This window comes from Ipomoea nil, unplaced genomic scaffold, assembly GCF_001879475.1.
Source record: "Ipomoea nil cultivar Tokyo-kokei standard unplaced genomic scaffold, Asagao_1.1 scaffold2480, whole genome shotgun sequence".
Classification (NCBI taxonomy): domain Eukaryota; kingdom Viridiplantae; phylum Streptophyta; class Magnoliopsida; order Solanales; family Convolvulaceae; genus Ipomoea; species Ipomoea nil.
The window spans coordinates 4,008,785-4,024,147 of record NW_017618908.1 but is presented as its reverse complement, the minus strand read 5'-3'; the positions used below and the strand labels follow the sequence as shown (position 1 = coordinate 4,024,147).

General features: G+C 35.7%; 2 protein-coding genes across 4 annotated transcripts; both read left to right on the top strand.

Annotated features, from left to right (window-relative positions):
• The first annotated feature begins 4,176 nt into the window (after window positions 1–4,176).
• LOC109152625 (F-box protein GID2-like) lies at window positions 4,177–5,053 on the top strand. Its single transcript, XM_019300264.1, has one exon. It carries the CDS (start codon window positions 4,357–4,359, stop codon window positions 4,903–4,905), a length of 549 nt encoding a protein of 182 aa, XP_019155809.1. The 5' UTR covers window positions 4,177–4,356; the 3' UTR covers window positions 4,906–5,053.
• Window positions 5,054–8,673: 3,620 nt separating this feature from the next.
• On the top strand, window positions 8,674–12,088 carry LOC109153344 (pentatricopeptide repeat-containing protein At5g41170, mitochondrial-like). 3 transcript variants are annotated; one of them, XR_002049496.1, is made up of 4 exons: window positions 8,674–8,853; window positions 8,966–11,223; window positions 11,338–11,453; window positions 11,595–12,088. XR_002049496.1 is itself a non-coding variant. In XM_019301251.1 (3 exons), the coding sequence occupies exons 2-3, from the start codon at window positions 9,058–9,060 to the stop codon at window positions 10,725–10,727; spliced, it is 1,566 nt and encodes a 521-aa protein (XP_019156796.1). In that variant the 5' UTR covers window positions 8,674–8,853; window positions 8,966–9,057; the 3' UTR covers window positions 10,728–10,821. The 3 variants fall into 3 exon arrangements, 2 of the variants coding, with proteins under 2 accessions (XP_019156796.1, XP_019156794.1); XM_019301251.1 differs by lacking the exons at window positions 11,338–11,453; window positions 11,595–12,088 and having other exon boundaries at window positions 8,966–10,567; window positions 10,672–10,821; XM_019301249.1 differs by lacking the exons at window positions 11,338–11,453; window positions 11,595–12,088 and having other exon boundaries at window positions 8,966–11,272.
• The last annotated feature ends 3,275 nt before the right edge of the window (window positions 12,089–15,363 follow it).

The window sequence follows — 15,363 nt, the reverse complement described above, 5'->3', positions numbered from 1 at the left end:
ACGGTAGTGGTGGCGGCGACGGTGGTTGCGGTGGTATGGTGGTAGTGGTGGTGGCGGTGGCGGTGGTGTGGTGGTGGCGGTGGTGTGGTGGTGGCGGCGGTGGTATGGTGGTGGTGGCGGCGGCGGTGGTATGACGGTAGTGGTGGCGGCGACGGTGGTTGCGGTGGTATGGTGGTGGTGGCGGCGGCGGTGGGTGCGATGGTATGGTGGTGGTGGGGGCGGTGGTATGGTGGTGATGGCGGCGACGGTGATTGCGGTGGTATGGTGGTAGTGGCGGCGACGGTAGTGGTGGCGACGGTGGTTGCGGTGGTATGGTGGTAGTGGTGGCGGCGGCGGTGGTGTGATGGTGGTGGTGTGACAACGGTGGTATGGTGGTGGTGGTGGCGGTGGTATGGTGGAGATGGCGGCGACGGTGGTATGTTGGTAGTGGTGGTGGTGGTGGTGGTATGGTGTTGATGATGTTGGTGTAAAAGTTGGAAAATGACTTCCCCCAAAAAAAAGGGGAAGTCATTTTCCATAAAATTGCCTTCCTTTTCCATTGACTTCCACCCCATTTTCCTTTGACCAGTCATTTTCCAATGTAACCAAACACCAAAACCCCGAAAAATGACTTCCAGAAGTCATTTTCCGGGTTTCCAAACACACCCTTAATTATCTTTATTTTTTTATTTCTAATATTATTAGATTTATTAGTTCGAGCTATCTGAATTAATTAAATTTATCAATATGAACAAATTTAGATGAATATCCACGGGACGAATTAAAATTGTCATCCTTACTTATATATCCTTAGACTAGACAAACTACAAATAGATAATGATTTAATTGGAAAACTTAGAAATTAATTAATCTAATCATGTACCAAACGACTTGAAAAAAGACAATAATATGAATAGACCGATGCAGTCTGACGCTCCAAATACGGTCCAACACCAAATGTAGCCATCACGTTTTGGATTATACGGAGAAATTTTCATACAACAAGACAAACACAAATATAGCAAATGCATGAATTACAATTAAATATTAGTAAAAATAATTTTATAATATTACATGACATTATTATGTGTTTTTACCTCTTGATGTGAAAATACAATATTTTACGGAGTATATTTATTTACTATTTATGAACTAATTCAATCATTATACCATTGATCATAATTCATAGATGTACAATTTATGTAATATTTATTTTTAGTATATTGAATATTATTTTTATGTATTGAAAATTAATTTTTAATTATACTACCAAAGAATAAGCTTTTAATGCATTAAAAATAAATATGTGGTATATTAAAAATAAATATTTATAGCACTACTCACCTACTCGTTCTGTTTGGATGGATGTTTCTTTACCGTTCTTGAACCATTTGCTGATCTAATATATTCTATTACTTTAGTTTTCAAAAAATAAAAAATAAAAATTATTCATTTTCTATAATATAATTTGTTGAGCTGATCACCACTACAATAAGTTAAAAAAGAAACTTATAGCCCACATGAACAGATCAATTAATCATAGGGATAAAGTTTGAAAACAATGACCCGAGGTTGAGTCTCACCAGTGACAATGTGGGAGCAACATCTCAAAGTGAGGGGGCTATCTCTGTGTTCACCTGCATTCTCCCAGGGACTCTGTTGGGCCGGAGCGTGGTGGACAAGGTTGAGAATTCAACCTTTTAAGAATTCAGTTGAATCGACATTAAATTAAACATGCATTCTCCCAAATGCATGCTCTATTGGGTCGGAGCGTGGTGGCCGGACCCTAAGGTGGCGTTTGGTTCAGGTTATATAACATAACCAAGGGAATATGACATTCCAAAGCTCACATTTCTATGTTTGGTTCACATTATCTCAGGGAATCTAACATTCCCCAGGAATGTCACATTCCCTCCACATAGGATTTTGAAGGGAATGTGATTCCCTTCAAAATCTTAGGTAATGTAAGATAACCTTGGTTATGTTAGTTTATTATATATATAATTATTTTTGTAATTATATATATTTATATTTTTATTATGTTATGTTAGCATATAAAATAATTTTGTTTCTCAAGTTCAAGATTTTAGTTAATATTTTAAAATCATGTAATTATATATGATACCGTTATCTTATTTATTTATTTTAATTTTTAAATTTATTAAAATGTATGAAAATATGTTAAGGATATTATAGTGTGTATAAAAGATAACCCTAAACCAAACATGATTATATTACATACCCCAATTTTAACCAAACACAGGAATCTAACATTTCCAGTAATCTAACATTCCCTAAGGTAATCTGACATTCCATGAACCAAACCACCCCTAAGGGTTATGAATTCAACCTTTTGGAAATTCAGTTGAATCGACATTTAACGTTACTACATCAAACAAAATTTTGAACAAAAATAACTTCGTTAATGTAGGTTCTAACAATTTGATCTAGTTACTTTAACAGTTTAATCAACTCAAACCACTTTTCTTCTTTTAGTTGTGCGTCCTTGTAAAACGTCAACAAACAAAAACTTTCTGATCTTCTACTCCTTTCTCATAATTTTTTTGTTCCTTTTGTTATTATAAGGAATACATTTAACTTACTATTTATTTATTTTTCTCTATTCCATTTTATCTATCATGTTTATCATTTATTTGTCAAACCAACTCTTTTTTCAATACTTATTTTTTAAAATAAATTTTAACTACTTTAATTTCTTCTTTTTTTTTGTGTGTGTGTGTGTGTGTGTGTGTGTGTGTGTGTGTTTAATAGTGTAGTTTCTAAATATATAAATTTAATATTATAAAAATTTGAATTAAAAATAATTTCAGTCAAGCCTCGTTAACCCGAACCAGACCAACATAATGGGACGGAGAGAGTATTAAATATAATTATTATATAATTAATAAATTGTTACTCCCTCAGTCACATTTTATATGTTAGACTCGTTTAACGAGGGTTGATTTGAATTATTTACAATTTAATTTTTTACAATATTAAGTTTAGAATTAATATTCAAAATTTATATATTTAAAAATTACATTAAAAGAACTATTAAATACACTAAAAAATCAAATTTAAAAACTATAAGAAAATGTTAATAGAAATAAACAAAGAAAAAAGAATTAATTTGACTAATGAATAGTAAATAAGACAGATAAAATGTGACGAAACCACGGAAGGAAGTATTACAAAATATTCAGATACTATTATAATTTTTTTTAAATATTAATCATTAACAATATATAACTAACTGCTCAGGAACGACAGGGAGCTGGAACACCCAACTGCCCAGTTTCAAGGCTTGGATCGAAAGCAATATCAAACCTAGCAGAATAAATAATGATGATATTGATCGACCTACCATGTTTGCTGTCAGTTTATGGTGGATATGGAGGTGGCGCAACAATGGTGTATTCAAGGGAGAAGAAACTAGTCCTAGTAGAAAGATTGTTACACTACTGGAAGCGGCAAAAGGAAATCAATTATGCGTCTGACCGTAAGCAAAGGGATAGCTCAAACATCCATATGCGCAACTCTGTCAACCCCCATTGAAATCACTCCAATAACCATGAGTGGACGCTAAATGTAGATGCAAGTGTAAAAATTTCATCTCAAAAGGCAGGTTATGGCGGCATCCTCAGGAATGCCCTTGGCGAGTGGATGGGAGGTTTTATTGACAAATCCAACCATAGCGATGCAACTCTGGTGGAAGCTGAAGCCATTTCCAGAGGTTTAAAATGGGTCTGGGAGTATGGAATTAGAGACATCGAAGTTCAGTCTGATGCTAAGCAGGTAACGAACTGGATATCAAATGGCACTGAGTTAAGAGGACCAATGAGCGGCTATGTTGAAGATATAAACATGTGGATGAACAAAAACTGGAAAGCCTCCATCCGGAATATCTATCGCGAGCAGAATGTTTGTGCCGATGCCCTTGCCAATATGGGTGCGAATCTAAATGTGCACTGGCGCAAACTTGAGCGGTGCCCTCCCATCTTGGAAGATCTTGTTGATCATGACCGTCTCCGGGCGAGCTGGCCTAGAAGAAGTAGCAGTTAGCTCTCTCTTTTTTCGGAGTACCCCTCCTTGTCCATCAAAAAAAAAAAAAAAAAGAACAATATATAACTAAATATAAATTTGATTAAATAAAATTATAGTAACGTCAACAGAAATGGACATTCTTGTCATTTAATTAACCCCAACTTCCAACATCTACCATCATCCGGTGCCTTGTCGTCATCGATGAAGATAAAGAAACCCCATTTTCATGTGCTGTGCATTTCTGGATCCACAATCCCTAAATTCTGTGATTCAAATTATTATTGCAGCGTCGGAATTGCAGAAATCGCTCTCTAGATTTGTTCATTTGTGGCGATGAAGCGTTCGGTTTCAGGGGATAACGGCGGCGGCGATCTGGAGCGGAGGAAGAAGGGGAAGATCGAGGGAGACGGAGACGGATCGGAGAAGGCGTCGACGGCGGCGGAAGATGTGTTGATGGACGAGAACTTGCTGTACGAGGTGCTGAAGCACGTCGACGCGCGCACGTTAGCGTGGGCGGCGTGCGTTAGCAAGCAGTGGAACCGGACGGCGCAGGACGAGCGGTTGTGGGAGGTGATGTGCAACAAGGACGGATCGCGCGGCCACTACCAGCAGCAGCAGCAGCAGTTCCGGGCGGTGGTGCTCGCGCTCGGCGGATTCCGGCGCCTCTACTCGCTCCACCTCTGGCCGCTAGTGAAGATCTCATCGTCGCCGTCTCCTCCGCCGCCTCCGTCGTCCGCCTGGCCTCGCCTGCCCCCGGCGCCGTCGAAATCCGCGCTCAGTAAAAAGCGGTTGGGAAAGGACGAAATGAATCTGTCGCTCTCTCTCTTCTCCATCCAGTACTTCGCGCAGATGAATTTCAATAATCGAAGCAAAGGAACATGAAACTCGATCACCGATTTAGTCGAATTTATTTGCTTTTCCGTTTATATAATTCTTATTATAATTTCTCCGACTGTTCTTGCTTTCACCTGTATTGTACACCGTATGATCTCTCGGTTATAGTAAGTTGAGATCTGCTTCTGATTAATTGATAATTATTGATGTCTAAAAAAGCAACAGATCTTTACATCCACCGTAGTTTCAGTCGCCTGAAACTTGATCGGCGACGACGGTGGCTTGAAGCCGGTGATGGGGGACTTTATTGCAATTATAATTATTTTAAGGAATAAAGTTTAAACAACCTGTATAACTACTCGTATTTAAGAAAATTAGTATTTCGACCTTTTTATTTTTTTATTTTTTATTTTTTATTATAAGGGAATGAGAATACTTACATATACAAGAAATTCATTTTGAAATGATATTTTTTTTTTTTGAAAGCTATTGACTCTATTACATGTAGTATCTGTCAATCTATGGGAGAGTCAATACATGTCATCTGAGTACAAGATATCACATGAGATAGTTATGAACATATACTACACTATAACATAGTCGGTAATACTCCAAAAAAAAAAAAAGATATTAAATGATATTTGAAAATTTTACATTTTTTTGAATGCTACTGATTGTATTACATTGTAGTATCTGTTCAAACATACGTTCTCAACCTGATGAAGCACAAAGAATCAATAACGTTTCCACCGAGGCTCGGACTAATTTAAATAATTCAAACTATATACAATAAATTATGAAATCTAACTGTATACAGTTAATTGTTAATCGAAATTTTATAAATCATTTAACAATAATCAACCAATGTTTTTCGCTTAAAGAACGGTTAACATAAATTTTTCGGTAAAGTCAGTTAACCTACACTTTCAGCGAATTTTGCACACCTTTATAAACAATAAATAATAAATAATAAATTCGAATAAAATCAAATTATTCTAACATAATACGAAAAATGAAATTATAACATATATTTATTTAAATTTAAATTTGTAAAGATGGTCTAAACTATAGGGGATAGTAACACTGAGAAGTAAATACCAGTTGACGTCCTCCGATGTTGGTGGCACTGTCATTTTTAGCCCTCAATTTTTAAATCAACCATTTGTAGTCTTTTTATTTTTTATTTTTTAGTTATCCATAGTCGTTTCGTTAAAATTGATCATCTCATTCCATTTTTTCTAGGATAATTTTGTCCTTTCACAATTAATGAGTTAAATAATCTGGGTTTTAACTTTCAGAGTAGCATATTTTGAGGGTAATTAATGGATGCATCACTTTAATTTGATCTTAAGCTTCGGGGGTAATTAATGGATGCATCAGTGTAATTCTATGAAATTGCAATCCCCTCTAATCATGGAATTGCAATTCTTAAAGGTCCCCTAGGAATTGCAATTTCATTGTAAATTATCACTTTACCCTCATTATCATTATTATATTAATATTAGAATTAATTTCACCAGAAGTCCCTTGTCTTTGATGACAATTCCAAATTAGTCTCAGATTATCATTTTTGCCATTTAATATCCCTAAACTATTACTTTTTGGACATTTTTATTCATTTTCATTACTTTTTTCTATTTTTAGTAAAGACATTTTTGTCTCTTCATATTTTTCTTTTATTATTTTTTCGGTTTCAACCATTTAATTGGTTTATAACTTTAGGTAACCTCTGATTTTTAGTAATAATATTTTTCAACTGATTTCTAGTAAAGTCCTAAACCAATTAAACCAGCGTCTTGCTCAATCTCGCGCACAACATCTAACAAAGTCTACATCAGGACAATCTTATAATAAAATCACACCAAGACAGAAAATAGAAAAAAAAAAAAAGATTATAATTGAACCACACCTTAATTATAACCGGACTCTACATATATATAAAAAATAAAATAAAAAAAGGAGAAATTCATTGTAAAATCAACATAGTACTTACATAAATAAACTTTTTAAAATGAATAAGTTTTACATACTATATTTATACTTATGAGGAAATTTCAATTTTAGTCCTATGACTATAGGGGTCTTGTTAATTTCAATCCCTGACATTTGAAGGTGTCAATTTAGTACCTTGGCTATGCAATTTTTGTTAATTTTGGTCACTCCGGCTAAATTGTCGGTCAAATTTCACCGAAAAATTTTAATTGGTCAAATAATGAGGATATTTTAGTTATTTTACTCCCTTTCTTTCTTCTCCGACGAGTGGTTCCCCTTTCTCCATTTTCGGCGATCGCCTTTTCTCCATTTTCGGCAACATCCTCTCTTAACTCCGCAAGGCTTCCTATACCGGATAAAAAACCACAGTCAAAATCAAAATAACACCGTCTGTTGATTCTTAGCTAGAATCCAGTAATACCACTAGAACACCGACCGACCATGTAATAAAATATTTTTTTTTTAAAAAGTGTAATTAAGAGCTGAAATGTAGCCGAGTACATGAATCAAATTACATCAGGGCGATCGGAAGGAGAAGCAGGAAGAAGGCCAAGAGATCGGGCGAAGTGAACAGAACTGAAGATCTTCTCTCCAACCTTAGACAAATCCATGCCGCCAGCAGTACCGCCTGTGGATGAGAAGAGTAGGGAGCCCAAGAACAAATACTTGAAAAGCTCAACCCCGCCTTTGCTCAATTCACCACCATTAAGCAACGTAAGTGGAATCAGAGGGAAATGCAGCGAGTTGGACTGCATTTCAGTTCGAATCGGGCCTTGACGACCGCATTTCTCCGTCATCGGATTGGAATTTCAGTGGAAGAAGTGCAGAAATATGGAATAGAAGCGTATCAAAGTGGGTGGGTGTTCGTGTTCATATCAGAGCTCGGGCTCACAAAAGTGTTTGGTGGAAATTTTGGGTTTATTTCGTGTAGTACCAGTCTCGTTACCAGAATTGGAGAAAATGGAAGGACTCGTCGGAAAATAAAGAAGGAGAGTAAAATGACTAAAATACCCTTATTATTTGATCAATTAAAATTTTTTGGCAAAATTTGTCCGACAATTTGATCAGAATAATCAAAATTAACAAAAATTACATAATTAAGGTACTAAATTGACACTTTTAAAAATTAGTGACTGAAAATAACAAGACCCCTAGTCATAATACCAAAATTGAAATTTCCTCTACTTAAAATTGAATAAGACTAGTTTTTAATATCATAACATAATAACAATACTACTTTTTTTTTTTTTTTTGAGTGAATTTCATTTTTGGTCCTACTGTTATAGAGGCGTTTCCAATTTCAGTCCACTTTAATTTTTTTTGCCACTTTGCAACCACTGTTATTGAATGTGTTCCACTTTTAGTCCACCGTTAATATTTTCGTCAAGAGGCCGTATAATCAAAGGGTATTTTGGTCTTTTATGTTTGTCTCTTCTCTTTTAATCTAGGAGTTTCGTCGTCCTCCTCCGATATTCGAAGACGGCTCTTCGAACAACGAGAATGGGAAGCCAAAGCTACATCGTTTCGTTCGTTCCAACATGGGCCGACGAGGTTTCTTAGGTTTTAGGTTTAATGTTCTCATTTCTTTAGTTAAACATAGTCTTGGATGAGAAGAAAGGTCAAAATACCCCTAAATTACACGACCTCTTGATAAAAATACTAACGGTGGGACTAAAAATGAAACACATTCAATAATAGTGATTATAATGTGACAAAAAAAATTAAGGTAAACTAGAATTAGAAACGCCTCTTTTAACAATAGGACAAAAAATGGAATTCACTCTTTCTTCCTCTAACAACAATAGTACTTATATAGTTATATAGTAGGGATTCAGGGAGGGTTTGTCTAAACTCTAAAAGCGCGGATTTTTCTCCTTTACCGCTTATCTCACTCTACGAACACAAAAACGATGTCAATTGAAGCTCCGGAGCTGGGCACTGCCACTTCTAACTGGTAGAAAGCTAACAGTCCACCGGGGAAGAGCAGCTCGAAGTGGCGGAGAAGTACGGCGCTCTCTGTAATCTTTTTCCGTTTTTTTTCCCTCTTTTTTAAAATAAATTTTCTGATTATTCTTTTGTTATGTTGCTCATTTCAATCCTCATTCTTACTGAACAGTGATTTGGGTATGATGTGATGTGGGCTGCTATGGGGAGGCCTGTTCTGTTGTGCAATCACAATAATTTCTCTATAGCTCAAGGTTTTGCTTTATGGGTCTGTCTATATTTCCAAAAAGATCCTCTTTTTATTTCATATTTGTGGGGTTGCGAGAATCGGGTGTTTTCGGAAGGAAGAAAATCGTTGTAGAAAGAGGCTATTGTCGAAATTTTGGTGGTGTTTCGTCCGCTTTAGTATTGGATGATTCTGATTCTTGTTCAAATGGTGAAAGCAGTGGGGAATATGAGCCAATTGTTCCGATTATTTCGAGAAAAAGACTGCATAGGTGCAAGGAGCTGGGACTATGTTCTGTTGTTGTGAGGGTGTACAAATCATTGAGCTGGGAGGCAGCTAGAGAGATTAGTTTTGAAAGAGCAATGGAAAGGTATGGGCTTTTCCAATCGATCACCGCCTTTAAGATGCTTGTGCATATTTTTGCATATGTTGGAATGCGTATGGAAATGTATGCCTTGCTTAAAGATATTGTTTTCTATTTCCAGAAGGCTGAGTTTGAATTAGATAAGCTACTCCCGCATTTGCTGAATTCATCCACTGATGCAAAAATATCAGCTTCGGTGGTTGATGTTCTTATCAAGGTTTTTGCTGCGAATAAAATGCTTGAAAATGGAGTCAATGCATATTTCCATGCTCGGAAACTTGGGCTTAAATTAAGTAATTTCTCGTGCAACTTCTTACTGAAGTGCTTAGCAGAAGCGAGCAGGAGGGAACTTCTTCAATCTTTGTTTGAAGCGATGAAGCAGTTTGGACCGTCACCCACTGTTTATACATACACGATTATGGTGAGCTTCTATTGCACCCAGCATAAGGTGGATATAGAAGAAGTGGCCAATATTATGGAGGAAATGATTACTAGAGGGATTAGCCCATCTGTTGTAACATATAGTGTTTATATCCATGGACTATGTAGAGCTGGTTGTGTTGGCTCTGCTTTGAATTTCATTCGAGACTTGAGGCATAAAAATCAACTACTAAACTCTTATTGCTATAATGCTGTTATTCATGGATTCTGTGAAAAGGGTGAAGTAGTTGAAGCTATGAATCTTTTTGAAGAAATGAAGAGTTGCGGAGTCCCACCAGATGTATACAGCTATAGTATTTTGATTGATGGGTTTTCCAAATGCGGGAATGTTGAGAAAGGTCTTTGTTTAATAGAGGAGATGGAAGCTCGTAACATAAAACCATCCCTTGTTAGCTATAGTTCACTCTTAAACGGTCTTTGCAGAACGGGACGGAAGGAAAAATCAATTAATCTGTTTTATAAGTTAGAGGAATCTGGATATAAGCATGACCGGGGTGCTTACCACATCTTAATAAATGGACTTTGCTTGCAGGGTGATTTGGTCTCCGCTCATAAGCTCTTGAAAGAGATGATCGGCAATAACTTGACCCCCAATATCTTTACCCTCAATTCTATTATTAATGGCTACTGTAGTGAAGGGCATATAATGGAAGCTTTGCAGCTCATTGATGAGACAAGAGGCCAAGGTTTTATTCCTAATCTGCATACATACAATGCAGTAATTAAAGGGCTGTGCAAAGAAGGTAACTCAGAGAAGGCACTGGAAGTAATACCGTTAATGCTTAAGATGAATATATTACCTGGTCTTGTAAGTTATAGCACTCTTATTAACGGTTTTGCTAAACAGTTAAACTTCCAGAAGGCCTTTCTGCTGTACAAAAGAATGGTAAAAGTTGGGATTAATCCGGACACAACCCTGTATACCATTATCATTAATATGTTATGCACAATGGGCAAGGTGAACGAAGCCTATAAACTTTTTAGGGAAATGGGCTGTGAGGGATTGAATCTTGACAATATCTCTTACACATCTATTATAGCTGGATTTTGTAGAGTTGGAGATATGAACAAAGCATTGAGATTGTTTGAAGACATGAAACAAAGAGAAATCTTGCCTTCTCGTGTTACTTATACTTGTCTAATAGATGGGTTTTGCAAGGTCAATCGTATCGATATGGCCAACTGGTTGCTAGATGAGATGAGAAGGCAGAATTTGTCTCCCGATAAGGTTACATATACTGTTCTGATATGTGCATACTTCAGACTTGGACAAGTGGGTAGGGCTGATGAACTGTTTGACCAAATGAAGAAGGAAGGCATTGTTTCAGACTTTCAGGTGACTCATTCAAAGATGAAAGGCTAAAAACTCGAAGAAGCTAGTTCAACGATGATGTAGCATTTGCTATTAACCAGTGTTGCAAAAATCACACCTAGGCGGTTGGCCTCCTAGGCGTTCTAGGTGCCCGCCCAGGCGCCCTAGGCAGTCCCCAGGCGCCTAGCGATTTTTTCAACATTGCTATTAAGTTCAGTTGAATTTGGAAGGTGCTTTGTGTACTAGCTGCAAAAGCATTACCGGGTGCAGCCCGCATTATAATACCCTTGCGTGTTGAAGATCAAGGCATCGAACTGGTAACCGCTTCCATTACAGCTTATGCCTTTTCCTTTTAATATTTTATTTTACGTCTTTACTTTATTACGTGCTTATAATATTTTTGTAGTATGATTATCCATCATTCTTGATATTTTAGAAGGAAAGCACTTTGGCCACAGCGGAAACGAAAATTCAGCCCCGAGAAGTGGTATTGCTATTCCACAGCTACACTGACTTGTTGATCAAATGAACAGTGCGTTCTGTTACATGAACGGATAGATACATCAGCATAAAGATGTTAACAGGTCAGTATCTAGTTATGCTGTGAGCTGTTGCATACTTGCATGGATTTTGTATGTATAATATACTCAAAACGCTTTATGTTAAACGATTATCTCGTTAAGGAAGCTCATTAGTTAGATGTAACAGTTAAGACTTCTCCAATGGCCACCCAGGAAAGTGGGAATTGAATTTTGTGATTGTTGAAATATAGAAAATGGAAACTCTAGCATAGCCCTAGTTGTAACGCAGCTTATTAGTTAGACCCATTATATTCCTATATAAGCAGGTGTATTATGTATATAACACAATATCATCATCACCATCATACATCTCTTTTGGTTTTCACATACTAAACTTTTGTGAACATGACGGGCAGTGGTGCTTTTTTTTTTTTTTGTTGTTGTTGTTGTTGTTGTTGTTGTTGTTTTGGGTGACAAGGGAAACCCACAACTACTACCCAAGTACTACAAGAAAATTCCGTCGCAACGGATATTGTGACATAATAGCTTCCGTTGCAAATTCACGACGGAAACAGCGACGAAAATTATTTTCGTCGCAATTTTTGGAATAAAACCCTCGAAATCTTTGCGGTAAAATATTCACGACAGAATTGCGACGGAATTAAGTTACGTCGTTTAGATAGCAGACGGATTTACTTTCTGGATTCTGTTGCGTCGTGAAAAGAAGCATTTTTTTTTTTTTTTTTTTTACATGGAGTAATTATAGCGACGGAATTGATTCTGTCGCAATGTTTTTTGTTTAATTTTATTTCCCTCCACGACGTCGTTTTTTTGTTTTTTAATTCCATCGCCCTAATTTCCCAAATTATCTTTTTTTATTATGGAATTTGTTGATTATGAAGTTTGACAGATTATTGTAATTTTGGTGTTAGGTACTGCATTTTTCCCCTTAGAGAGTTGCATGAACCATTCCTGTGAACCTAATGCGAAAGCTTTCAAATGAGAATAGGTACATTCAGAAGAGGGATATTACTTTACTCTGAACCTAATTCAGAGGTACATTACTTTGCTATTCATTATTGCATTTTGTATGGAACAGGATTCATCTATCACTGTTGCTTTTGATGATATTCCAGAAGATGGATTAAATGGTCCATTATGTCTTGAGAAAGTGGCAAATGAGGTAAAGTACAAATTAGGAAGCTTGTAGTTCACTTTGATTTATACATCCTTCGATGAAAGAGCCTTTGCAATGACATATTTCTTTGAAAATGAAGATAATATCTTTTAGACTATACTTACAGATTAAAACACTGTTGAGATCATCTTACAAGAAAGTGAAACGGGGATCGAAAATTCTTGCTTGTGCTGCTTCAAACATTGCCGTTTATAACATTGTTGAGCGGCTTGTTCCTCACAAGACTACATTTTGGCAATTGCTTTGTTATCTTCATAAGCAACAATGCCTGTTTATAATGAGATTTAAGATGAAATTTGAAATGGTCAGAAACATGAAAGTATTATTGCGTTATACACTATTAATTAGTCAGCAATATCTCCTCTGACCAATATTTTGGCATTTGTCTTTTGCTCTTACCACATGTATTCTGGATTGTGTATTTATAATGATGTTTATTTTGAGTAAGACTAATACAACTTATTCCAGAGAGATGTTATATCTCAGTTTCCTTTTCAATGTGATTCTCATCACCTAATGCTTCCAATTAATCACAATTGCTTCTGTATAATTGCTTAATACATTTTGGTAATGGAATATCTTGTGGATGCTCAAATTATTGGAGATTGATGAGTGTAAAAGAATCACTAGTTTTAACTTGCTATGCTGATTGCAGGTACTGATTATGAAAATCATCAAACACAATCTATTTGCAAGATCGGGTTTGCTGTTATTAGAGATTGATTGATGGGTGTTGAAGAGAAACAAATGTGGATTGATGGGTGGAGAGTTCCTACTTCATCATCACCTCCATCCCAAATCAATTGATTTTAATGTAGATTGTTTGTGAAGACTACGGAGTATTATATTATTGTTTAGACTTGACTATTATTACTTACAGATTGATAATGTATTATTATTTCAATTTAATGTGGATTGATAATATTTTAGAATTAATAGTGTTTTAGTATATTATTGTAATTTTATATTAATATTTTAAAAGTTCATGTTACTATTTAAAAATAATAATTTTAAATTAATTTTAAAAAAATAATTAAAAAAAAAGATGGAATCACGATAGAAAACAATATCATCGTTGTATTTTGTGACGGAAAAAATTATATGGTGATAGAGTATTCGTTTCAGATATGGCGATGGAAGCCCAATTGCGACGGGAATATTTGCGACGCCTTGTTCTGTTGCCTTAAGATTACGACATTTTTCTATCGCAATTTGCAATTTTTCTTGTAGTGAAGGGTGTGCGTTTGGCTAAATTTTGACTTGTGACCCTAGGCAAAGAAATGAAGAATCACAAGGAATTAAACCAGTTTAGTAGCTCAATTCAACTATTGTGGACATGGTTGTTCTTCCACAATCACTATTTTCTTTGGAAAAAGTGTCAAATTGAGTCGAGTGGATAGTGCAATTGGGTCACCTAAGTGAAAAAAGCTCTATTCAAGTCTCCTAAACAGGTAAAATTGTTCAATTAAGTCCAATTTGACTTGTTTATCAGATTAAATCGATGTTGTGTTGACATATATCTTTTTTATTTTATTTTTTAAAACAAAATGTTTTTTTTTATTTATTAAAAATTAGAAATAATTATTTATTATAAATAAATAAATAAACTAAACAATTATTATTTTTTTTTTAAAAAAAAAGCGAACAGCCAGTGGCTGTCTTCTTCACGGATAGCCGTAGGACGGCCACGACCGTCTAAGGAAGACAGCCATGACCGACGAAGGAAGACGGTCATGGCCGTCTCCTAGATCTGGAGAGCATGGCCGCTGCCCTCGTTCCAGACGGAGGGGAACGATTCGCCTCCGTCTGGAACGAGGGCGGCGGCCATGGTCAAAGATCTCGTTCCAGATTTAGAAGACGGCCGTGGCCGTCCTGCTGGACAGCCGGTGGCTGTTCTTTTTTTTTTTTTTTTTTTTTTTTTTTTTTTTTTTTAAATATTTAAATTATTTATTTATTTATTTATAATAAATAATATTTTTAATTTTTAATAAAAAAACATTTGTTTTAAAAAATAAAATAAAAAGAATACGTGTCAACACCGTATAAGAGCAGACGTTATGCCATGGAACTGTGTTCACCATTCATGGTGAACACGGTTGATGGTGAACACGGTTCTAACGGTGTTAGTACACCGTTATCTCTTTTTTTTTTTTTTTTTTTTTTTTTTTTTAATTAATTGCGTGACTTTTCTTCTTTATTTTCACATTTTGCGGTTTCACTTTAATTTGAGGTGAACAAAGATTTCGGACATTCATAAATTATGAATTCATGCCTGCACATTCACTTTGGAACCATGCCTACACATTCCCGTCCGAAATCACGGACATTCATAAATTATGAATCCATGCCTGCACATTCACTTTGGAACCATGCCTACACATTCACTTTGGAACCATGAGATTATGAATTTTCTGTTATAAGATTATGAATTTTCTGTTATATGATTATGAATTTTCAGTTATGAGATTATGAATTTTCTGTTATGCGATTATGAATTTTCTGTTATGA